Here is a 26,145-nt window from a genome sequence, read left to right on the forward strand (position 1 = left end):
TAGTAAGTATGAGGCTTCCATTCCCAGCTATGATTTACATGGTGAAAGTCACAACAAAGCTAACTATAGTAACATTAGTCGGAACGTTAATTAAAGTAACAATAGTTAATTATTTGCAATTTTTCTAGAGCTGTCAAACTATTAAAATTTTTAATCAGATTAATCACATGTTAAAATTTTGATTAATCACGATTAATCGCTTAATTGAAAAGGGTTTTTTATCAAAACATTTTGCCCGCCAAATTTAAAGAGCTCATGTTATGTGTTAATTTCTTCGACTATTAATGTTATGAGGACGTCTTCAACATGTTTTGATCCACTGCACACGCTCATCCTCCTCTTTTTCTAATCAGTTAATTACTTGCATAATTTAAAATGGAAAAAAAATGACCCCAATATTTTGACTTGGAACAAATATTCTGAATGTCATATTCAAATATTTATTAAATGCTTCATAAAAAAAATAATAATGTGATTAATCTGCATTGATACAAGATTAATGCAATATTTTTTTGTGAATTCATTAGTTAACGCTTTAACTTTGACAGCCCTAATTTTTTCGCAATTCACATCAGGGCGCAGTCCTTTTCCAATAGCATAAATGACAGGCTAGGTTGATCAAGCTTTCAGCACCATTCAATATTTAAAAGAAAATTTCTCATATTTGGCCTGATAATAGTCATGATAAGGCAGAATTAACATTTTAAGTGTATGAAATAATGGTGTCTATTTCAAATGACACAAGCCAAAACAAAACAAATATGACATTTTAGAAGGTCTTTTTTTTCCCTGGCCAGAATTTATTGCAAGCTTAATTTTTAGGGACAGAATCCTATCATTGTGTTGTGCTTACGTTCAATTTATTTTCTTTCACTTAAGTGTCAAGCGCAAAACTCATAGAAACTTGCTAATTTATGTAACAGAAGGAAATATTTACAGCGAACACATTTCATTCACCACCATCGAAATGATTGATTAAAAAAAAAAAAGATTGATTGATTTTGGAATGATCGTATGTCTACGCTACACAAATGCCGCCGTGAGTCTTTTGTTTCCTATTGATAATTCAATACACCCACTCAGTTGAATCATAATTTCCACTGGCATCTATCACTCGACTGCCAATATTGTGGGAAAACAATCCAAGTGTGCTCGCTGGGGACATGGCTTGGCGCAAGCGCAGGTTTTTCAGTGCCAGCTGCATGACATACAGAGGGTCAAAGCCTCTGTTTTCCACAGCACATATTGTCATTTGCAGTCTATTTGTGTACTGACGGCTGCATTGTGAAGTGCTCAACCTCCTGATAGGGGAGCGCTGAGCCAAGACTGGTGGAAAATCAATACATTTTATATCCCAGAGAGACCCGAACCTCGGTCTTAGAACATGAAAGGAATCTTGATTTGAACCTTTGCATCTAAACAACAATGTGGTCATAGGTCCATGTCAGGAATTGGTAGCCATGCGATATTTTAGACGCCATAATGCATATACCAGAACATTTTGGGGAATTGTGGATGTCGTGTCCTCGGGGCGAAAGAGAACAGGAATCAGGAATCGGAGGCAATGGGTACGAACCTCGCTCAAAGTAATAAAAAAAAATTTTTTAAACGATTGCGGAGCAAAAAATGTAAGACTTCAATAGAGAGTAATGTTTTTTTGTTTTATTTTCTACCCATACAGAGGAGGCATATGTTAAAATAGTTTGAATGTAAGGCATCTTGTATCTAAGTATCAAGTATCTCGAGGTCGGGCTGAGTGTCCTCTTTTTTTGGAAATGAAAATATGGTCACCTTAGGATACGTTGTACACTCGCCTGCTGACACACAAATTTGTAATTGGTGTGTGCGTCTCAATTTGCAACTGCCTGCCTACCCAAACCTAGAGCTCACTGCACGTCACTGATGGGTAACTTACACATCTATTAAGACACCATTAATGCTGAAATGTACATACCGGTTATGGAGAAACATATGCTGCCATCCAAACAACGTCTTTTTAATGAATTCTGCACGTTTGGCTTCGTAGTAAAAGAGTGCGGGTTCTAGAGTGGCCTGCCTGCAGTCCAGACCTGTCTCTCATTGAAAATGTGTGGCGCATTATGAAGTGTAAAATACAACAATGGAGGAGATTGAGGCAGAATCAATCAGAAACAATCAATCAAGGGTTTGGCCACCAGGGGGGTTTGTGTGCACATGAAGCTTCACGAGCTGAACCTTGTGGACCAGTTGAATGGAAAGCGTCAAGGGTTCAACATGCTTCATCTACCCATCACTAGAAACTATATTTTACGTTACGAAACTAACTAAAACTGCAAACTACTAACTATAATTATACCAAGGATATCCTTCACTTTTGTCTTTGGTAATTGCCGGTAAATTAATACATGATCCTTTGAGGTTGGTTTTAAATGTTTTTATTACAACATTAACCGGAAAAGGGACGTTCAAAAGTGTCATTCAAAAGTGATGTCATCTAGAAGCAGCCAATAAAAAAGCACTTTCAGGTGACGTTGCTCCTAGGCGACGGTTTTGTGTGTTTGACTTTTGTCATTTAACACAACGCCATGTAAGAAGCGTGTTCCGTTTTTGGTTCATATATATAAAAATATATATACATTACAGCCTATTAAAAGAATAAATTGTATACTGTAGGTTTAGTACTTCTCAACAGGAATTCAAGTCACAAATCCACTTTAGAAGTTGGCAACTCATCATTAGGATACTGCACTTATTTGAATTCAAAGTCTGTGAGCTGTTATATGTTATTTGTATTTGTTCTGTGGATGGACGGGTTTTTTTTAAAATGTTTTTTCAATATAATGTTTTTGTTGAATTTTTACTACACAATACTTACTTACTATGGTGTGTTTTTTTTATCTTGCATGCAAGTAATGCACAGATTTTTAAGAAAGAAAAATAATAATAAAGCCCAAAAATAAAATAATCTTACATCAAGCATTTTTGAAAAACAATCAAATTAATAATAATAACAATAATAATAATAATAATGATAATAATAATAATAAACTAAGCTGCCCTGAAAACAAATTCAAGCTGTCTAAATTTTAAAATCCAAACTAAATTTGTAAAGTGTTTTTTGAAAAGCACTATACAAATAAAATGTATTAATATTATTATTATTATTATAAACAAAATAAAATCAAACTCTGGCCTGAACTGTACAGTCTTTTCACTCTTCTCTCCGGCTGCATTGTTACTTTTCTACTTGTTAGTCTGGTTACGGATGGGATTGTTCGCCCAATCGCCTTCCGAGTTATTTTCAGCACCTACCCTTTTTTTTCTTGTTTTTATCAGCTCTTTCCCAGATGGATTTGTAAAACAACCCCCCAATCTGTGAAACCAACCATCTGGTGCGTCGTGTTAGTGAATCGTGGCCTTTTTGTATCTTTTGTGCTGGCAGTCAGGGCCAGGATGCAGACCTCTGCTTCCACCTCCAGCATCATCCATTATTTTAGCCCCGACTAAGTGGGGAAAAACCTTGACTTTTAAATGTGCAACCAGCCAATTAAACCCCACACATAGTCCATGTGGTTATTCGGCCGCGACCACCGTGTGAGACGACAGGTTGTCGTCTCTCAGCCTAGAAGTGCTGCCAGAGAAGGCAAAGCAGCAAGTCGCACAGAAGGTGGTCTATAGATCCTCACGGCAGGGGGAACACGCTGAGGCCGCAAGACTCGAAAGCTGACATCAAGCTCCAGATTCACTTCACAAGCCCACACACACCTTTTTTTTTTGCCCTCTCTTGTTCAGCAGGTTGAAGAAACCTTTCATTGAGAGGAAAATATTGGATCTGTTCTTCTGATTCTGACAAGGCAAACTGTGAGGCGTTTAGTCTTCGCGCTACCCTTCCGACATGTCTATTATTGCCTCTAATCTTTTTGTCAGCTGCGCTTTTTGGTTTGAAGTTTGTTTTATAATCCTTCCGCTGCTCTTTTTGAAGTAATTTGAAGTCTTAAGTGCAGTGGTACAGTTTACACCAGGGATGGGCAACTGAAACGATGCAGGGAGACAAACATTTTCATCAGCACTTACTGGGGGTGCCACAGAGTGTCAATATGGAAAAAATACATGTCTACCTAAGAATAGAAAAATTGCAATTGTTGGCCATTGGAATAAGAAGACTGAGATTATTATTTTTTAGGAAAACCCCCCCAATTTTTTTTTAAAAAGGCTGGAAACAAAACAACATGCATTTAATATGCATCCCCCCCCCCCCCAAAAAAACACACTTTGTTTTTACTAATTGAAAAAATTATATATTGAACAAAAATAAGTCCCCTATAGGTCACCAGACAGAAAAACTAAAATTATCATTCAAAGTACCACCATAATGAGCAACATTAAAATACAGTAGCATAATGTGTTCCAAAAAGCATATTTGTTATTGTAAGACACAGTAACATTATGTACAGTTCTCACATTCACACTGTTTAAATATAGAAAAGGGAAAAAGTGTACTTACTTTAAATAATGACTCAATTAACTCTTTGACCGCCAAAAACGTTAAATAACGTTTAGTAAAATCCTACGGAGGAGCGCCAAAGACGTTAAAAGACGTTCACTATGGGGTTTTTTTTTGGGGGGGGGGGGTGGAACGGGTGGAGGAAAGCCTTGGCCAGCTGTGCTGAAAGTATCAAGCAGATCTAGTTAGTATAATGACTATTTTTGGCCCCTTGATGGCAGCGATGACTCTCTTTGGACAAGATTGGGTAGGCGTCAGTAGAAGACGTGAGGCGGAGCTTGAGTGTTGAGGGGACAATGGCTGAGGAAGCCATAATGGCGACCGGTTGCAAGCAGCTCACGCTTGAGCATTTTTTTCAAAGACGAAAAGCATCGACCAATGCTAAAGAGCACATTGATGACGACGATGATGATGATGGTGACTCCGAGGTTGACGGTGAAGTTGGAAGCGTTGACGCGGCGGCTATGATCACGTCATAAAGCCTCACCGGCTAGCGATGCTAACGCCGGAAAACGCGGAGCACAACCGAGCACTTCTGCACAGGCGGACGAATCGGACAACGAAGAGTGCCCCGAGTCCAATGCATATTCATCGGAGGAGTGGGTACAGTCTGATCACGGAGAAGACACTGGTTATGGACTACGATGCCACCATGAATGGAGCGGATAAGATGGATCAGAACATCTCTTACCACCCGGTATAGGAACTGAAGGACATGAGGAAGCCAGACGTAACACCACCGTAACGTCACCGTATCATGATCCTGAGAGTAGACTTGATGGCAACATGGCCAAACACACACTGCAGTATATACTTGCTATTCCCCGGGAAAAAAAGGCATCCCTTTTCTGAAAACGTCTGGCGGTCAAAGAGTTAAAATGTAGGGCTAAGTAAAACTTGTAGTTAAAATTTTAAAGCCAGATGAAGTTATACTTCATTTATTTATTTATTTATTTATTTATTGTTGCATTGAATTCAGTGTTTCTTTTGCATACCAGTAAAGATACGCACAGCATTGCATGTCTGGTTAATAAAGGTTTTATGATTTACTATATGAAAAGTAATTAAAGCAAACAATAGCGTCAGCCAAAGATGATTTTTTTTTCACTCTTATTTATCACATCAGGGTTTTTTTGCTTTTTGTTGTTTTTTTTTTTAGGTTTGGTTTTATTGAATATATAAACATAAACACAAAACACAAAACACATTACAAGTTTAAAATATAACTTGAAGTAAAAAAGAAAAAGAAAAACAAGAATTGGAAGAAAGAAAAGAGTTTATATGTTCAAATTCATTTTATAAATGAGTTGCACTCGTCTGTGTTGCTTGGTATGGAGGGCCAAAACTGCCAAAATTTAAAAAATAAAATAAAATTTAAAAAAATGGCTAAATGAATTAATAAATGACTAAAAATGAAAATAAAAACGGATAGAAAAAATATAAATCAAAAATTATATATCTAAATATATGAATATATATAAATAAATATAAATGGAAATAAAAACATATATATATATATATATATATATATATATATATATATATATATATATATCCCTAAATAAATAAAGTGAAAATAAATATAAAATTTAAAAACGAGATTCAAAATATAAAAATAAATGTAAAAATAAATACAAAAATAAATGTATACATAGAATTAAATATCAATCAATAAATAAAAACACTATGCTTTTTTTGGGGTGGGGAAGAGGGTCAGTTTTGGTCCTTCATAGTTTGGTACGCCGCTCTTGGAGAAGAAAATCCAGGAAAACACTGGACAAAAAGGGTACAATCTAGGGTTCCTAGTGTGTAGCCCACCTAAGTGGTTGGTGCCTCACCTTTCATTTTTCTTATGTTGAAACATCACTGGGTCCAATCATGCTCCGCTGGACTTTAATCGTATCTCCCGGAACATTGCTCCGAGCTGTGAGATCTGTAGTGTACGCCAGCTACAGGGTGGACAGTAATGAACAGGAAGTGCACCCTGTTGCGCTTTTATAGGAACAAACGGCTAAAAAGGCAGGTTTTTGGTGTGAACATAGAGATGAATAGCCACAGGACCAAAGACCTTTACACCTAATCGTAATGAATGTGCGACATCGTGCAGTTTGATCCATGTTAGATCCTCATTAGGAGAAACAAGATGAAAGTTGGGCTTTCATCCCACTCTTTTTTGTCATTTGCTGCGTGGAGAGAAAACCGGTCAATAAAAGACATCTCTTTTGGTTGGTTCAGTCTCTTATTTTGCAATCTATTACTCTTTATTTGTGATTTATTCATATAGCAACCGCCCACTCTGTACCTTCCTGGCAGTGTTTGCAACTTTGTAACTTTGGTATAATTCCAATTGTAGCGATAGAAAAAATGAAAATTAGATCCCTCTTACAAATATATATTTTTTTTTTTTTTTGCACATTATTGAAATTAATAGTGTTTTTTTTTTTAAATAAATGAACAATGAAAAATCCCAAATTTCTACACACTGTTTAAAATTGCATGAAACTACCGGAAATGTTCTATTCTTCTCATATCTAATTTCTAGTCCCTTAATCCTGATCATAACACGACCACAAGATACCAGTTGCGACCGCCATCGCAAGCACGATACCTTGAAAAAAGGCCTGATGATACCTGGTATCAGTACTCGCCCATTCTTAATCTGGATTTTCAGTCATATCAAGATGATTGACAGCTCTCGGTCAAACCACTGGTTTGTATTAGGTATGGCCATAAAAAGTTTCTTGTCAATTGTTAATTGTAAACAAAAATGGCCGTCATTGACGGATTGAAGGACCTACCATCAATATTGACGGAATGCCCGCCCCCACCATTACATCATCAAACAGAGCAAGCCCTTTTCAACACTTTAGATTGATCAATAATTTGTAAAAATAAATAAATAAATAAATAATAATAATAATAATAATAATAATAATAATAATAAATAACATCTACACATGGAGTAACCAATCGGATAGATTTTAGAAAAAAAAAATTACATTTACCAAATTTACATGAGCCAATCACATTTCTCTTCAGTTGAGAGTCCTATCAATGGGACAAAAACAAAGCGAGAAGAAAAAAATCTACTAAACAAATAGACTAGTACACTACGCTTACATTTAAGTCTTAAATAGGTTCTTTAGTTCAGTCTCCACTTTTCTTCACACATTTAAATTAGTCGCAGAGTCTTTACTCTTTGTTGGTGTCTCAGTTGTGTGCTTTTGTAATATTGATGGTTTCTATAATTATGACATGCTAGATTAAGAAGTGGATTTAAGGCTCCTAACTCTCCATTGAAGACCCAGGTACCAAACGCACGGCCGCCACAGCATTCAATGCGGTGTGGTTTTAATTATATGATATGCCATCATCACATACTGTTGCGTAGCGTACGTGTGTAGTCTTGAACATAAATTTCATGTATTCTAGTCCATCTAATAACTCTTGTGTTTTTCTTTTGAAATATTCTTTGTTACTGTACTGCAGAAAGACCTTCTACAAGCTTCCCTTCTTCAGTTGCATGCTGTAGATGTCAGTCGACTTCAACCAAGTAACTTCAAAACATGCATGTGGAACATCGTCATAGTGCAGTCTCTTGTGACTTTTAATGAGCCAGCAGGTGCTTGCGCTGGGGTGGCTGAGATGAGTGACAGTTAATGCCTAATTGAAGTGTTGTCAGGTGGTTGCTTGCCTCAGAAGTTCTCCTTTCAAAACCCACAAACAACGTGCCTTGTACTCATATGAAAGGTAAATGCTGCCATCTAGTGTACATCATAAGGATAGCACAGCTTGGATTCATAACAGCCTGTTTGTGACGAAAGTGCAAACCAGTGAAGAATTAAGCATATGCCTCTTTGTTTGTGTCCTGTGTCCCGACTTAAATTCCATATTTATGACTTAGTTACAAGAAATGGGGGGCTTACATAATTAATATCAGTAGCTTACTTCATTGATCTATAGACTTCACTCTTTTTGAAGACCAGATAAAAGGTGACTTGACTTAACAAACATGAGACTCGGGGCGTAAAGACACCTAAACTTATGATCCTAGAATCACCGCTAATGCTATTAACTCATTCATTGCCATACTTATTATTATTATTATTGTTTAAGATTATTTAAAAAATTAGGGGCAAGAGGCGATTACAATTTAATTTGTAATTAATCGCATGACTTCACTAGTTAACTCACGATTAATCACAAATGTTATATCTGTTCTAAATGAACAATAATTTTTTTTTAAAGTTTTCATACTTTTGTTAAAAAAAGTGGGAAAAAAATGTTAAACTAATAGAAATAGTGCAAATTAATTTTTGACGTTTATAGCCGTCAATGGCAGTGAATGAATTAAAAAATATATATTATAAAAAATTCGGGGCATCAGGCGATGAGTTTTTAATCGTAATTAATTGCATGACTTCACTAGTTAACTCGCGATTATTCACAAATTTCATATCTGTTCTAAATGTACAATTAAAATAATCTAGGTTTTCATACTCTTGTTAACAAAAGTGGGGGGAAATGTTAAACTAATAGAAATAGTTCAAATGAACTTTTGACGTTTATAGCCGTCAATGGCAGTGAATGAGGGAAAAAAGGGGGGGGGGGCAATATAACAGTACGCAACTGTGCTACATACATCAACTGTAGCAGTTCACAACCAGTAGGCTATTTATCTAATAAGATGGCTGAAACAATTCAATAAAACCACTACTGATGTGTTTTGGTAGTCGAAGTTGGCTGTAACAATCAGCAGGTGCAAAATGCTGATGTCATTGAGGGTCTGTGACCAATGCTGTGACTTGACAAAATGTTTTGAGATTTACTAGGAACGTGCACGAGTGACGTTGACGTGTCACGTGAGTCACAATATTGTACATCACATGTCATCTCAAAAGAAGTCAGCTTTGGGCAGCTGGGTGGCGTCAATCCAAGTCATGTCCTTTGAGGTGAAGGAGGGAAAGAATCCTATTTGAAGATTGTTTTCACACCGGGCTGCAATCTCATTAACAAGCAATAAATTAATTTCACGCTGCTGCTTTGGAATTAATTGCATCTTAGCAGAAGTAGCTCTGATAAGGATGGACACGACGCTGTCGATTTAAATGACGTGCTTTTATCAGACGGGCCTTGACTTGATGCACTTGATGATCTTTGAGGCAAATATCTGTTCGCTTTTAGTTTTGAAGTCTTTGAGTCACATACAATTTATTATTATTATTATTATTATTATTATTATTATTATTATTATTATTATTATTATTATTATTATTATTATTATTATCAGGTAGTACGGTGAAGGTGCATACACTTGCTGGCAAGATGACAAGAGGCAGACCACATCTTGGCTCTTGCTCAGGCTCCACCCCTTGGTCGTCATGGTAATGAAAACAGATCTCCACATTGGCCCTGCAGTGCACAGGGCAGAATGAGGACTGTCGCAATTGAATTACTTCAGCAAGATACAAATTGGATGTGTAATGTGTGATGGAATTCATGATCCTTTTGTCAAGGACTGCATTTAAATAAAAGTAGAAGTTTAGTTTATTTGCCAAATGAGGCAAACAGCAGCATTTTAATGCTCGGAGAGATGTCATTAATTATTCAGGTTGACTGCTTATTTTGATTATTTTGACTCTTCAAGATTCTCTTAATTGGCCTCAGTGGGGATTTGGGTTTGATGTTTACATCTCGACCACATGCTGACAGTGTTTTTGTAATCCCTGATGATTATATTGTTGTATTTTCAAACAAAACCCCATTTTTTTAATATATCACACTGAAGCATCTGCACACTTTCCAAACAATATTCTATGGACTCGTTGTTTACTGCATGTGCACACAAAATCATCTATGAATTAATAATCGCTGTCTTCGTTTAAGGCAAATTTCAATTTGGTTTTTAATTCATTTTTCATAATGTATCACTTATTTATGGTGCTCGGTGCATAATGTAGATAGATACGCTTGTTATCTACAGAATCTCTCTCATTTTAAATATGCTGTGAATTATTCATTCAAAGGGGATGTTGATTGCATGCTACCGTGCTTTTTCTTATTATACTTTCTTTTCTTTTTATTAAGATAATAACCTGATAATTTTTTGTAGCCTACCAAGGAACAGTCATATGCACAACAATAGAGGGGAAGCCTTTCCTTACTATTGTGCAATATTAATGTACTTCTAAACTTAATATTCAACAATATTACAATTTATGAAAACTCCACACTTGAATTCATCTGAAAAACAGTTTTATGTGCTTCAGTGCTGATGTTTAAATTAGCAATAAATGGGCTCAGCAGTTAACCTGTTGGCTGTAGAATTAAATTGTAATACCAGCATTAACCACTAGATGGCAGACATGGTTTTGTTGCACTTGTACTCGGTCTTAATAGTGCCCTATGTACTACAATGTGAGAAGGCTTTTTTTCAGATTTGGAATGACATGCAGGACAAACATAGTACCTCAATAATATTAAAATTTTGAGTTGATTTATGTAAAAAAAATAATAATAATAATAAAAAAAGTACAATATAAGTTAATAAAAAATAAAAAAACATTTACTCAAAACAGCTTTTATTCACAGACGTGTCAGTAGTCTCTCTTCCAAGCACTCCCTCCCGCCCGCGCAGAGCGCATATCAGGCTTTTGACGACGTAGGAATCAGATGCGTGCGGATGAGCGTTCACATACATATCCGATTTATATCCACATACGAAAGAGGCCCAGGTCGGGTGTGAAAAACAATCAGAATTGTACCGTTCACACTGCATGAAAAAATCAGATCATTGTGCAAAAATCGAAATTGAGCTGCAGTGTGAACGCAGCCTTAGTGTTCTGAAATGTACACTGCCAAATCAATGTGTGCAGAGTTTGAAAGATGAAGCGCTGGGCTGTACGAATTGCGAGTGAGTGCCATTTTGAGCAACATGGGCCCCAGCATTGTTCAAGATGAACAGTAAGTTGAGATCATCTTACAAGTCATTGTGATGTATTCATTGTATTGGATTTTGGTCATTACAGGTTGACCACTTTAACCGCACAGCATTTTTTCTTAATATTTTTAGTAGCTTCTTAATCAAAATCTAATTTAATCTGTAGATTTCTAACTATTCTCTTCTCAAAAGGCGTATTTTTATAGTTTGGAATCTGTCTTTTGATTGTTGCAGCAGATGTGCTCTAATTTGTTTCTTGTCTTCGTCCGCTTATCCGGGGTCGGGTCGCGGGGGCAGCAGCTTTAGCAGGGAAGCCCAGACTTCCCTCTCCCCAGCCACTTCAGCCAGCTCATGCGACGGGACCCCAAGGCGTTCCCAGGACAGCCGAGAGACATAGTCTCTCCAGCGTGTCCTGGGTCGTCCCCGGGGCCTCCTGCCGGTAGGACATGCCCGGAACACCTCCCCAGGGAAGCGTCCAGGAGGCATCCGAACCAGATGCCCGAGCCACCTCAACTGGTTCCTCTCAACGTGGAGGAGCAGCGACTCGACGCTGAGTCCCTCTCGAATGACCGAGCTTCTCACCCTATCTCTAAGGGAGAACCCGGCTACCCTGCGGAGGAAACTCATTTCGGCCGCTTGTATCCGGGATCTTGTTTCTTTTGTATTTTTGTAAATTTACATGATTAAAGTCTTCTGACAGTAAATGGTACGTCAATTGTTTTATTAGCTATTTATTTTCTACTATTAATTGCAAGGGAAGATAAAACAACATGATATAATGCAAGTATAAAAATTTTTTATAAAGTTTTCTCACGAGTGCGTATAAACATCGTTATTAGTGGGGAAAGGTGGGGTCAGTTGACTACGAGTGATGAACGAACTAATCCTCCATGAACCTTAACACATTCACTGCCATTGACGGCTATAGGCGTCAAAAATTCATTTTAACTATTTCTATTAGTTTATTTTTTTTCCACTTTTGTTAACAAGAGTATGAAACCTAGATTTTTTTTTGTACATTTAGAACAGATATGAAATTTGTGATTAATTGTGTTAACTAGAAAAGTTAGTTAGTTAAAAAAAAAAATCACCTGACGCACGTAATTTTAAAGAATGTTTTCCTTTAAAAAAAAAAAAAAATTAATAATTGTAATTATTGTTTTTACATTTTTAATCTTTTTTTTAAGAAAAGATTATTAAAAATAAGGAGCGTCAGGTGATTATTATTTTTTTATCGTAATTAATCACATGACTTCACTAGTTAACTCACGATTAAGCACAAATTTTATATCTGTTTTAATACAATAAAAAAAATCTAGGTTTTCTGGAAAAAATGTTAAACTAATAGAAATAGTTAAAATGTATATTTGACATCTATAGTCGTCAATGGCAGTGAATGAGTTAATTTGAATTTCACGGCTATGAATAATTGCTCAAACGGCTTTCTATAGTTGTAAAGGGTTGTACTATGCACTGTAACTCGATCCATCAAAACAAGGTTGGGCGCTTTGTAGCAGCAGGTGTCTCACTGCATGCTTGAAATGAACGCACGCCCAGCCTGCCACACCCAGTAAATCATTCACATAGAAAACAATCACACTCGTACAAGAGATCCTTTTATTATCTTACAGTCGCACACAATGCAGATGTTACAGTGAAAAGACATTCAGCCTGTTGAAGTGTTCAATAAGTTAAGACAGATCTACCTTTAGCGCATTCTTCATGAAAGATGATTAGAATGTTCATAGATGGCAGCAAGCAAATGCAAAACGCGGCAACGCCAGATTTCCCGTCGTCAACTTGACTTCTGTTTCGCCGTTGTCAGTCTTGTGTCAGTCAATCGTCGGTCGCCGAGTAGACGCCCGTGTGCAGACTTTCACATGCTTGGCAGAATGTTGCAATAACCGCTGACGGCTGCTGCAGCCACACCCGCTTCTCGTTCGACAAACGCGACCGCCGCTGGAATGCGCGTGCTGAGATCTCGTGCAGTTTAGAACAACCAGAGTAGTCCAAAAATTATTTAAAGTAGGGATGGGCAAAACATATATTTCCTTGATCAATGAATTCATTCTTAAATTCCTTGAACATCATTTGATTGCTGTGAGAAAAACAGCTGAAAGTTTTGAACTGATGTTGAAGAGAATAAAGTTATCCATTAGCTGACATAATGTTGAAGTTGGTTAGACAGCAACTCTGTACCCAAAAAGTGGCGGTGATGGTTGCCTTCAACTAGAGTTCACCGATTTGCCCTCACTGCAACCCATCAACAATCTAATTCTTATCACGCCCAACCCTACTTTAAAATCTGCACTTCGATGTCTCTTAGGCAACTGTATAATTATATTCGTTCATGTTATTTCATCATAGAAAAATATCAAAACTCTTAAAAAAGCAACTGGGGAACCATTTAAACAAATAACCACCACGTATTTCATTTACTATCAACACATGGAATTAGTAAACACCCCAAATACCTTATGTTGTTACTAAATTATTAAAAAAAATACCCAAAGCCAGTTAATGCACATCAGCTACTAGCAACCTGCAAAAACCAAGAATGCAAACAAAAAAGCGCAACGCAACAGGTATGTACAAATGACAGTGTCGGCGAGGTTATCAGTGCTTGAGACTAAGGACAAGGCAGCAGAGATTAAAAAAGAAAAAAAAACTACTTCCAGCAAAAGTGACAAACACGTGACTCCCATTCTGTCTTCCCTTTCATTCATCGTGTTCAAGCGGCACGGTGGGGGGCGCCCTGCATTCTGTGCACCGAAAAGGCAAAACTGTTATCCGCCGGCTTTGATGTTCATGTCTTTTTGCAGACGCCTGCCAGAGTTTTGAACTTGGGTCCCAGTGTGTTGAGGAAGTCGAGGTTGTCGTTGCCGGCGTCGTCGCTGCAGCACCCGACCGAGCCGGCCGCCGAGCCCACCCCTTCGAAACCGTACTGGTGGATGATGTCGTCTGCGTACCGCCCGTCCTCCTCACCTCCGAAATAGGTAAGCTTCTGTGGACGGCAAGTTGCCAACATCCTTTACAAGACATTAAACGCACATGAGTTACCTTGTGTATGAAATGGTGTGATTTAAATAAAGCTGCCTTGCCAAAATACAGCCATATTTCGTATGACACTTGAAATGCCGACGGCACGAAGGTATCACATATTTTTTTTAATTTTGTTGTTTTCCACTCCTCGAAGTAGCATGTAGGCTTAGCGTTTGCCGTAAGGACCAGTACTACGGTTTCACACCAACAAAGTGTGCAATAACCGAGTTAAATGGACCCAGTTGGCCACAATGTGTTTGCAAACGCGGATACTGGTGGACCTTAGAAACAAACAAACAAACAAACAACTTCGCAATACCATTAGCTAGATTAGTGTTAGCTAGTAGCATTATCAAGTACAAATCTACAATAGTGAGTACGTTTATAGATTTAAAATGGAATGGAACCAAAGAAAAACATAAAATAAGTTATTTGAAAAACCTATCCGTGCAGTTGGAATGCTGTGTGATTCAAGTTTACTCAGGGCTAATGCTAACCGTTTAGCATAAGCTAATTTTGTTGGTGTTTACGTAAATACGTGCATATGTGCACAGATGATAATGAACAATGCGTATTTATATCCACTAAATTCAAGTCCCGTTCAACCTTAGTGGACTTAAAAAAATAAATAATAAATTAAAGGGATTAACTCACTTTTTAAAAAAGTCGATTAGTGACAGCACTACTCAGCTAACAGATATTATGCCCCGACATTTTTTTTAAATTTGTTTTTGCTAACTAACCAACAAACAAAACAGAACTGACGTAAGTCAGTAAAACATTACCTGGTTCAAATAGCGTCCGTTTGTTTGCCAGGTGCTGAGAAAGTTTGCGTCGTAGTTCATCTGTTGAGCTCCATACTGGTTGTCGTAATGTCCAGTGAAGAATTCGGTTTCCGTGGTGTCAAAGCCGCTCTTATAGAAGCCGGCGTCTTGGCGTCCGATGGTGGAGCCTTTCGTTTGCCATTCCTGATTCCCCAGCGAGCTCTTGATTTCAGAACCGGGGATGGGGACCTTGATGAGGCTAGCGTCCTGTCGATTAAAAGCATGTGTTAGAAAACGAGACTGAAAAGTGCTTCTTGCGTTCAAGTCAAGTCACGTCATCTTTTTTTTTCGTTCTTACCACTTCTTCCCCCGGGGCTTCTGTGTTTGACTTGATCAGGATTCCGCCGCTGTCAGTTGTATCCTCCAAGGTCCGCAAGTCTGGCTTTGTCGTGCAGAAACAGGCAAGCAACAAGACTGCGAGGACAAAATGGCTTCACGTTAGATGAAATGGTCGTGCTTCAGACAGACGTACAGTAATGTAAGCATCTGCACAAACACGGGCATTCTGGTCCCCATTCACCCAGTCATCCTAAAAAGGTACAAATTCATTCAAGTATATTCCTTAATTATGACGATCATCCTTTTCATAGGAACTGCCTCTGACCTACAAATGCGGCAGACCACCATACGCGCAAACCTTTGACTGCTAGTGCCCTTGAGGCAAAATAATTGCTTTGTGCTGTATTACGACGGGAATTCAATTAGCATCCAATCTTGCTCATTATGATGATAATGTTTCATGATCCAGAGCAGGGGTGGGCGTACCTACAAGTATGTGCTCAGGGGCCACAATGCAGTGATTTTCACCATCGGACAGATGGGCCAGGTAATTAATAGATGAGGCAAAACAACAACAACTCAATTAAAAGATACTAAATATTGCAATGTCATTCATTTAATTATAATTAAGCAATTATAAAGTAGTTAAATGTATATCAATTGTTATTTCTAATATTCCAATCACGTAATTAGGTGAACAAATAGTTAATACATTTTAAACTAACCAAACTGAGCGGAAAAACAGCTACATTAGTGTAACAAATAATAATGTAAAAGCTTTGTAGACCAAAATAAACAACACAGCAGGCCGTGAGCGTGTGAATTTATGTGCTAACCGTAATATGCAACGAACCCATGACTAGTTCGGGCATTGAGTAAATTGATAATGACGAAAACTAACCTTCTTTTTTTTTTGCATCAATTGCTATATGATTTACGATTAATCCGCATTGAAGTACACACAATCTACAGAATTCCAACAATCACTTCATTCATTTCTATGCAAAACTCTAAACCTTTCTTCAGAGGGGAAGTCAAGTCAAAAATGTTCTTTACAATAATGTGTTCTATATTGCCCTACTAGTCTGAAAACAGCATTCTCATTAGTATTAAGTTTGTGGAATTTGACATTTTCATCACTGATCTGAATAGATGACTGGATAGCAGATAGGCCAAGATTTTTGAATTTGCGAGGCCACCATATTGCTCCTCCCAAGAAACGTTTCTCGACATACGATCCTATACATTTACAGTATCGAAATTGGAGAACATTTCAGACAGCATGATTTATGATGCTTTAAATTTGTTAAACATAACCAGAGGACTTAAGACATTTCACAACTTACATGTATAAATTATATGCTTAATGATGTTTGCAGGAGGAAACATCTGTGTATTTTTTATTCAATAATTATAACAAATTTAACAAAAGATGCCAAATCTACATTGTAATGTTGGGGTGTAAGGAACTGAGTGATAAAAGAAAAAGGGGGTCTTCAAAGCAGCACATACCGTCCTTTTGTTTTTGTTTTGTTTTTTACTTTAAAAATGTTAAAAAAAATAGTGACCAAACCACCACAAACCCCTCCAACCCCGCCCCCGGCCCTATACTAACTCCCTACAAGCTGTATATGTCTAATCTGTACGCATACCGTATAGTTTTTTACAGTAGTCTGCTTGCAAGATGGGAGGAGCAAGATGGCCGCCCTGTGACTTCAATGGCTTGCACGGGTGTGTATGTGCTATTGTTTATCAGTGGTTTTACCTATCTCCGAAGGCAGCCATTTTGCCACTTGCCGTCCACTGAAAATGACATCAGTGTCCGAGGACTCAGGTAACGACCAATCGCGGCTCAGCACGCGAACATCACATGACCAAACTTAGAAAACAAGGTGAGCCGTGATTGAATGTCACTTGAGCCCTGAGCGACTGTGATGTCATTTTCACATTACGAAGTGGCAAAATTGCCACCATTATACAATAATAATATTTTTCACTCCATCCACTGCACTGTTTATGTGGGTTAGGTAAGTACAGTAACAAGTAAGAGAGGAACTGACGTAGTAGCAGGAGGAGGAGCAGAGGCAGAAGCAACGCCAGCCAACCCATCGGGCCGAGCGAGGCCGACCAAGGTTTGGTCATGCAGGCGCCATTCCTGCACTGGCAGATCCTGACGTTCACTGTCTGGATTTTTCCGTTGCCCTGCAGATCCTTGACCTCTACGGGAACTTTGTGCACCTTCAACGGAAGGTCTTGGACCTGGCGCAATGTCGCTGCAGTGTCTAACAAGGGAAGTACACAATCTGTTTAGGGCATGATGAAAGTATAAATGAAGGATCAGGAAGCAAAGCCAGCACCTACCATTGAATCTGGTCAGAGACCATTTGCCTTCTTCGTTATTTGGCAGACTAAAGGTGAAGGGGCCTTTAAATGGTGCATTGTCCGCATCTTCAGCCACAAGCAGCACGGACCCGAGTTCTCCTTCCTTCTCGCACACCACCCTCTCACCAGGTGGGAGGATAATTGGCACGTTGTCATTCTCGTCTTCCACCTGAATTATGACCGTTCCCATGCCAGTCTTGGCAGCTGAAACATATTCCAAGGAAATGTAAGTGATTCTTAAGATCAGGCTGAGCATCCTCGCTGATCTGGAATTTTTCGTTTCTAACAAAACGTTGAAGCCCAGAGCCAGCTTTTCTGTGAGTCACTGTAAATCAGGTCAGACGACGCCACGACGGGTGTAGCTCAGACAGATACTGCCAAGGAGAGGGAGGAGTCGTTGCTCATTATAAACTCGGGCAGCGACAACACAGACAAAATGAGCGGAATGCAGACGTCGTCTGCCATGACTTAACATGGAGATTCCTTCCCATAATGCACTCGCCTGACTGACAATTACAAGCAATTTAAGGAGGCAAACGATAGATAATTATGGTGTTAAAATAAATTAATGAACTGTGAATTTCAACAATTTCTTAAAAAATGGCAAGTCGTGCAAATAGTAATAATTGTTGGACATGTGCAGTTGAAGTTTACCAATAGTGCGTTTTAGATTTATTTTGAAATTTCACCAAAAACTGAATAAATCACTAACTTTTTGTGAGTACAGTAAATTCTTAAGAGCAAATTTTACTCTAAACTGAGTCTATTTGGTCTCACTCTAAATCTAGTCAAATTTACACTTGGAAGAGAGTAAAATAAGTACATTTTACTCAAAGTATTTTTAGTGTGTATGAGAGAATCACATGAAGAAAAAAAAAATACTAACGATTATTCACTCAGAAATTCTAAGGCTACCTTCACACTGCAGGTCTTAATGCTCAATTCCAATTTTTTGGTGAAATCCAATTTTTTTGGAGTAAGCGTTCACATAACCTCAGTTTGTCTGCTGTGTGGACGTAATGCATCCCCAAAGTGACCCGCATGCGCAGAAGAAGATACAACGTCACTCATAACGTTGTGTTTGCGGAAGTAAGTACGTATGGTCCAGCATGTCTGGGCTGATATTTTCCCCATCTCATATCTACATAGAAGTGATGCGGGAGGAGGTAGGAATAATATTTTGTGAAAATGAGGCGACCCTGTTCGAGCTCCTCATCACACGGAGACCTCGTTTTTTGTTCTTCCCCTAACGATGGCGTTACGTCACGTCATTGCCGCGCATAATAAATGAGCCGTCTGCGTGGCTAAACTACTAATATCACCACCACAAATGTCAACTTTATACTTCATGTTTCAAGTGGGATTAAATTGAAGTCAAATATAGTCACAACTGTTACACGAAACAACTTTGCCGATTCACTTTCTGCCGAGCCGTGCGGACCTGGCGGATGAGTCAAGCATAAATCAAGCTCAATGCCCCCCGCTCGCATTGCAAAAATTCGGATACGTATTCGATCTAGGACCACATATGAAAGTAACCCAGGTCGCATATTAAAAAAAATCGGACATAAAAAAAGTCAGACACAGGTCGCATTTGGGCAAAATAATCTGATCTGGGTCACATTTGCCTGCAGTGTAAACGTAGCCTAAGTAAATTCTACAAGAGATATTTTGACTAAATTTTACTAGTTTTTTTTTTGTTACGCAAAGGTTTGAGGAACTGCCACTCTACCACCTGAGCTATGCCACTCCTACTGTTTGCTTCTATCCAAGAGGAGATTCCAGCTGACACGAGGGATATACGAAGGAGCTGTGTGGCTCAGGGAGTAGATTGGCTGTCCCCCAACCTGAAGTCGTGGGTTTGTTCCTCATCCCTTGAGTGACATATTGACTCTACAGAATTGACTGTGTCGAGTGACATACTCGCGTCGACGGCTCTCATGGTGATGTTGTAAACGCCATCCTTGACAAAGTGAGACTCTCTGTCGATGGTGTTTGCCACCCTCAGCTCTCCCGTGTTCCTATCCACATTGATCCAGGCGGCAGGGTCCGTGACCTTGTAATATCTGGAAAAACGGATAAAAGACTCCTCATCAGTCTCAACTTTTTTTTTTTTAGCAAGTGCCATCAAGTGAGTGGAAGAGGCTGCTCACTTGATGCCATCGCTGCTCTTGGTTTCCGGATCGATGGCTTTGTAAGTTCCAATCAATGTGCCGTTTGGCGTGTTCTCTTTGACGGTGATGCGAATGGTAGGCGCGGAGAACTCGGGGCCTTCGTCAAGGTCGCCGACTGTCAGGTCCACGGGGACGATCTCCCACTGGGCCGTGGTGCCGGTCAGTTCGGCTTCGTTGCGGGCCATGACTTCCAGCCTCATTTTCTGGGCCTTCTCAAAATTTAATGGCTGGAAAGACGAAAAGACTCTTTGCTTAAGATCACTTCAACTTCTCGTGGCGTTAATTGGTGGTGAAAATCAACTCACCTTTGAGACGTACATAAGCCCCTCATTTGTTTTGGGGTCCGTCTCCATCCGGAAATTTCCATTTTCATTTCCCTTAGTGATAATGAATTTAGATTTCCAGTTGGCTGTGTCTTTTAAATCCTTATCTTCAACAGGAAGTCTGAGAATAAGTTTGTTGATTTCATTCTCATTTGCGGTGGCTTGATACTGCAGGATGTCAAAAATGGGTTCATTAATAATACAACAATTGTTTATCATAGTCGGAAATCCTAGGAAATCCTTTTAATACTCAAGTACTAGGGCACACCTTGTAATAAGTAAATTATAGAACTGGTCACAAACCTCTGACCATATAAATATTCTTTAGGATGATAAGAAAAAAAAACATTTTGTAGAAAGTTGAATTCCTGAATCAATTACCAATTTCTTTGTGAAGGTCGGCGGGTTGTCGTTGATGTCACCCAGGGTGATGGTCGCCGTGCCCGTGGTGAACAAACCGTTGGCTGCGCCGTCCATATCTTTGATTTGCAAAATCACGTTGTACTTCTCTTTAATCTGATGAGGGAAGATTCCATATTCATCATACATGCTCTTAGTAAATGGAGTCAAAATTGAGTCGCGCACTCCACCGGTCCTCACCTCTCTGTCTAACGTGCTAGTAGCCGTGGTGAAGACACCTGTCGTTGGGTTGATTGCAAATTTGTCCAATTCGCTCAGAAGGGAATAGCGGATCTTCACGTGATCGGTGCCCTGCTGGTCCCTGTCGGTGGCGTTCACCTTCCCCATTATTGTCCCTGTGATGTAAAGTGGTGATCATGTTTCAGATTGTTGTCAACACAAAGCAATGAACAACTCGTAGTGGCGTGTGTGTCATGTTCCTCACCCGCTTTGCTTTTTTCTAGCACAGAAAACTGCATTTGGCCAGAAAACTGCGGCGCATTGTCATTCTGATCGTCTACATGCACAAAGACGCCCAAAGGATCGTCGGTTTCCTGCCGCGTTATTCTGTCGAAAACCCGGGCTATTAACTGTAAACAAGAAGGTCCAACTGAAACGATTGTTTGGTTGAGCTATCCAAACTTATTCAAATATAATAATACACGGTGTTCCACAACAAATATATGGGAAGTCAACCCCAAAAAATTCTTTACAATATGTTGTATGCGCCCCCACTAGTCTAAACACGGCATTGTCATTAATATTGCATTTATGGAATATAAATTAAACAGCAAAATCCACCCGTTTATATCCATCCCAGGGGGGCGGCCATTTTGCCACTAGCTGTCGACTGAAGATGACATCACAGTTGCTCAGGGCTCAGGTAACACAGGATCACCTGTTTCCTGAGTTTGGTCATGTGACGTTCTCAAACTGAGCCATGATTGGTCAATACCTGAGCCCTGGGAAAATGTGATGTCATTTTCAGTTGACAAGGGGCAAAATGGCCGCCCCCTGAGATGCATAAAAACAGGTGGATGTTGCTGCTGAATTCATATTCCACAAACGCAATATTAATCAGAATAGCGTGTCTAGACTAGTTGGGCTACTTAGAACATATAATTGAAAAGAAACCTTTTAGGTTGACGTCCTCTTCAAACACAATGTTTAATGTTCAACTCAAGTTTAATATTTGACTATTTCTTTTTGGATTTGCAATGAAAATGCATTTTGTGTGTAGAAGATGCTAAAAGCACAATCAAGCATGTGATTTTGTTTGTGGAAATTCAATAAAAATTCACTCAGCATGGCATGAAATATTTATACAGGAAGGCAAAAAGTACTTTTTTGTTGGATTTAAAAATAAATAAATACAAGTTCAACATGGAGCCATTTTCATTCATTTCAAATAATGCCACATCTTGTGTACAAAATTAATTAAAATAAATTACATTTTAGTTGGAAAGGATGTGAACAAGGGAAACTGCCAACTCACGGCAAACTGTGGGAACTCCTCGCGATCGACTGCCTTGAGCACAGTCAACATTCCAGTGTCGCTGTTGAACCTGAACACTCCCTCTGGGTACTTGTCGAAACCGGGCCCCGTGAGAGTGTAGTACACCCGGTGCTCTGCTTCAGTGTCCGACACAAGCTGCGGCACAAACCAAACGATAACAGCACAATAATAAAACTTCCACCAAGGCAAACTGTCTGGCCATTCATCTCCATTGCATATACTTAGAAACATTTTCAAATCAAGTCACACTTGTTGATAACATTATAAGACATTAAAAACAAACTATAGGTTAAGAATTCGATTCACAGATATTTCAGGCAAATGGCTGGCTATTTCAGGCTCATTTCAAACTTGAATACTCGTTTTAATAACATATGCACTATAACATAATTGCATCATATTACTCTGTTATGTTATGTAATTGTGTGTGTGTGTGTGTGTGTGTAAAGCTTATAAATGAAAACTCTTCTCTTTTTATCTCATGGCTGTTGGGACAATCTTTTTCATTTTACAATTGTTGGCGAACACACACACACACACACAGAGATACACACACGTGCATGTGTACCTTATGTGTGAGTCACTTGCTGTTAAAATGAGGAATGGGGAACGGTTTTATGGCACTAACATATTACATAAGAAATGTAATCATGCGTGTTGTTTATCGCTTATTTTCTACACATAAACAATATCAGAATTTACAAAGACAACAATGCTGAGTGTGGGGACTGAGGGTGGGGGTGTTACAGTTTACCAATACTGTTTATTTAAAGTAGTGTGGCGGATTACGGTGTAATGTACACAAACAAACCACAAAGAACACATCAAATAGGATTACTACAACAAGTCAACATTATGCGTCTGGTTATGATCAATAAACAATATTTTACTTTATTATTATTATCGTTATGGTTTTTTTTATTTATTCTGTATGTTGGATGACATAATGGCTAAAAATACCCGGTGTTTCGTGTGTGTTTAAATACATTACCCTTTCAATGTCTCTTGGGTAGGGGCCGGGGTCATTCTCCAGGATATTGAAGGGTGGGGGGCTCCAGCGTCTCTTGTACCGTGTCAGGACATCATTGGGCTTCGCACATTTCCAATACAGTCAGTTAATATTTCAATCAAATACAGTGATAGGAAGTAATTCAGAACAAAAACTTTGTTACTGTGCGTAAATAGATTTCTCCACATTGCTAGTCAGAGTATTTATTTTTTGGGCAATTTGTTGCCCTTACTCCTAACATTTGAGAACTGTGATCTGTACTTTTTACTCTTTACTTATTTTAATTTGTTTAAACCTTAAACAAATGTGGGTGACATTTTGTTTGATTGATTGATTATAAACTAGGGAACTAAAGTCCGAAAGAAGGACAGCAGCAGCATGGTGGAACACAATAACAACAGAAACAGATTTAGCTATTCCCGATTGACAATTCCAAACATCCGTGCATTTCTGACAAATCCAATACTTTTCAATGAGAGGAAAGCATCATGGAGTTGACCGCCATTTTGACTTGTGACGTAAAATGGGAATTGTCAATCCACTGCCTTAGGAGAATTGTTTGTTGTGGGCTAGAAGAATGATGGCTTAATGTACTTCCTGACTTTTAACGGTTTTCAGTTTCATTTGAAAAACACACAGGTCATATAATTGTTGTGGTAGTAGTAGTGTATCATGACCAGTTAATTTAGCATTTTTGTCAGTCATTTAACAATAGTGCAATGAGAACTTGTTTTGACAGCATAGAGTCTAGCCTATATGCTAGCTAGTGCGCAAACATGTTCCGTTTTTTTCTCTCTTCTTGACAGTATGAACACCATGTAATTTAATACGAGAGGGAATTTTGTGTTCTGTACAGTTAAGTTTTTTTTTAATGGTTATTGACAGTAAAAAAATATATATATACTTCTTTTTTTTTTACGTTTTAAGTACTACAGGGTCTGTCTTTTTATTACAAGTACTTTTACTCAAGCATTTGTGTACTTTTGCAAGTGTGAAAGGTGTCTTGCTTTTTGTACCTGTCTGCTCATTTGGGCGCTGGCGATGAGGCTGACGTCCATCTGCATCTGCGGCCCGTCGCTGTGTTCAACCCACACGGAGAAAGTTCTGCCTTTGGACGACACCTCGACGCTCTTTGTGGCCGTTATCGAACCGTTGAGCCAAACGGCGAAAGCACGGTCGTTGGAAGTGACGCTCTCACAGCTCGCCACATTGACTAAAACACAAGGAAGAACAATGGTTTGTATTGTTCCCTAATAAATACAGGGCCGGTTAGTTTATGAATAAAAATAAATACCTCTCGTTATCTCGTATCCGGCCGGGATACTTTGCGGTACCGGGACGTTGAGGAAGCTAGGGACGAAGCACGACTCGACTCCGGCCAGGATCTAAAGTTACACAGCATTAGTGTCAAATATCACACCCGACTTGAATGTTCCTCTTTGTTCATAAAAAACACATATGTTGGACTCACCAGCGCCAGGCACACGTTGAAAATGAGAGCATTCGCCATCTTCTTTTTTTTTTACACGAATTTGCACTTTGCCCCGAGCAAAAAGCAGCACAGCACGCAAACTTGAGGAAAAAGTTTTAAGCGTTCAGGTGTTGATTTGGGAAAAGTATTCAGAAGAAAGGAATCCTGCTGCTTCTCCTACGCCTCCATGGCACCTTTTGCGCTTGTTCTCTCCCTCGTTGCTGGCGATGTGTCAATAATTCGGACACACCTTGAACGCCCCACCCAAAGGCTGAGCCTCCCCAGCAGGCTCTGCAGCAGGGAGGACTTGAGCGCACCAAGCACTTTGAAAACACATACAAACTTTACCACATTTTCATATCCTCCAGCAGGGGGAGCCGTTTCCCCAATACTTTCTAATTTATTGATTTTAGACTAATTTAGGATTTTTATAGGGTGTTTTCATAATCCATCTATATAAATATCATGTCTTATAAAGGTTTATGTCTTTAACACAAAGCAGCACCTTATATCAATATTAAACTCATGATGCTGTAAAGGTTTTGCATGCCTCCAAGGGAGACTGTGTATGCACTGTGTGCATCTAGTCTTGACACGATTGTCTTGTCTTCTTGTTTTTCTAGTGTATCCGGTCTGTGGAAGCCCTCCCAAGTCTGCACAGAGGAATGACCTCTGCGTGCCCCTCCTCTTTCCTTAACACAGCTAGGCTCCTTGCTTAGCGCTGCAGGAATGTGCACCAAATGAAGCCTGGCAAAGAAGCCTCCCACTCACTATCTCCAAAAAGTGTTTGCAAAGAAGAGAGAGAAAAAAGCGGTCAACAGCCAATGTCCTCGAGCGTGAACTGTGCAGAGAGAAAAAGTGAGAAATAAAGTAGAAATGAAATCAGACTTTATGCACAGCCAGGAAAGGTGAGAAAAATGTCAGGAAGATTGCAGTGAGTGAGTCATGGGCGTGGACGCAAATAAACCGCCCAGGGCTGGGAGCCATAACAGTAAACGCAAAACAGACTCAGCAAATAGTGCTGTCACTCCCAGAAAGAAAGTGACTTATTATGAGCCACGGTCCGGCTGGGACGTGTGCATGGACACACACAGTTTTCAACTCCCTCCCACAACACCAGTCATTGAACTCTTCACTTTTCGGTGATAAACAAAAAATGAGACATTTTTGCTGTGAATTTTAGTGTTTCAGTAATGTGAGAAATTATAAGAAAGATGTATGAAAGAGGGTTCCTGATAGTTTGCAAACACTTGCATGTTGGACTCCCAAGGGCACAAACTTCATAAAATAAAACTAAAACATA

At 39.0% G+C, this 26,145-nt stretch overlaps 1 protein-coding gene across 2 annotated transcripts; it reads right to left on the reverse strand.

The window, feature by feature from the left end:
• Window positions 1-13,026: 13,026 nt before the first annotated feature.
• On the reverse strand, window positions 13,027-25,122 carry dsc2l (desmocollin 2 like). 2 transcript variants are annotated; one of them, XM_077559024.1, is made up of 16 exons: window positions 24,843-25,122; window positions 24,666-24,756; window positions 24,388-24,584; window positions 23,354-23,452; window positions 22,342-22,497; window positions 21,292-21,436; window positions 21,048-21,202; window positions 20,829-20,963; window positions 20,430-20,615; window positions 20,104-20,351; window positions 19,874-20,016; window positions 17,930-18,154; window positions 17,629-17,850; window positions 15,588-15,703; window positions 15,251-15,496; window positions 13,027-14,427 (listed from the first exon to the last, which is right to left on the reverse strand). In XM_077559024.1, the coding sequence occupies exons 1-16, from the start codon at window positions 24,879-24,881 to the stop codon at window positions 14,230-14,232; spliced, it is 2,601 nt and encodes an 866-aa protein (XP_077415150.1). In that variant the 5' UTR covers window positions 24,882-25,122; the 3' UTR covers window positions 13,027-14,229. The 2 variants fall into 2 exon arrangements, with proteins under 2 accessions (XP_077415150.1, XP_077415151.1); XM_077559025.1 differs by having other exon boundaries at window positions 14,252-14,452.
• Window positions 25,123-26,145: the final 1,023 nt, after the last annotated feature.

The sequence above is a fragment of the Vanacampus margaritifer genome, chromosome 2 (assembly GCF_051991255.1).
Source record: "Vanacampus margaritifer isolate UIUO_Vmar chromosome 2, RoL_Vmar_1.0, whole genome shotgun sequence".
Classification (NCBI taxonomy): Eukaryota; Metazoa; Chordata; class Actinopteri; order Syngnathiformes; family Syngnathidae; genus Vanacampus; species Vanacampus margaritifer.

Bases quoted from the DNA above. Each gene is read 5' to 3' on its own strand.
- dsc2l (XM_077559024.1), bottom strand. From the start codon at position 24,881: ATGGCGAATGCTCTCATTTTCAACGTGTGCCTGGCGCTG. The intron at 21,203-21,291 runs GTGAGGAACATG...TTTACATCACAG, and splicing joins GCTAGAAAAAAGCAAAGCGG to GGACAATAATGGGGAAGGTG. The intron at 15,497-15,587 runs GTAAGAACGAAA...TTTAATCGACAG, and splicing joins AAGCCCCGGGGGAAGAAGTG to GACGCTAGCCTCATCAAGGT.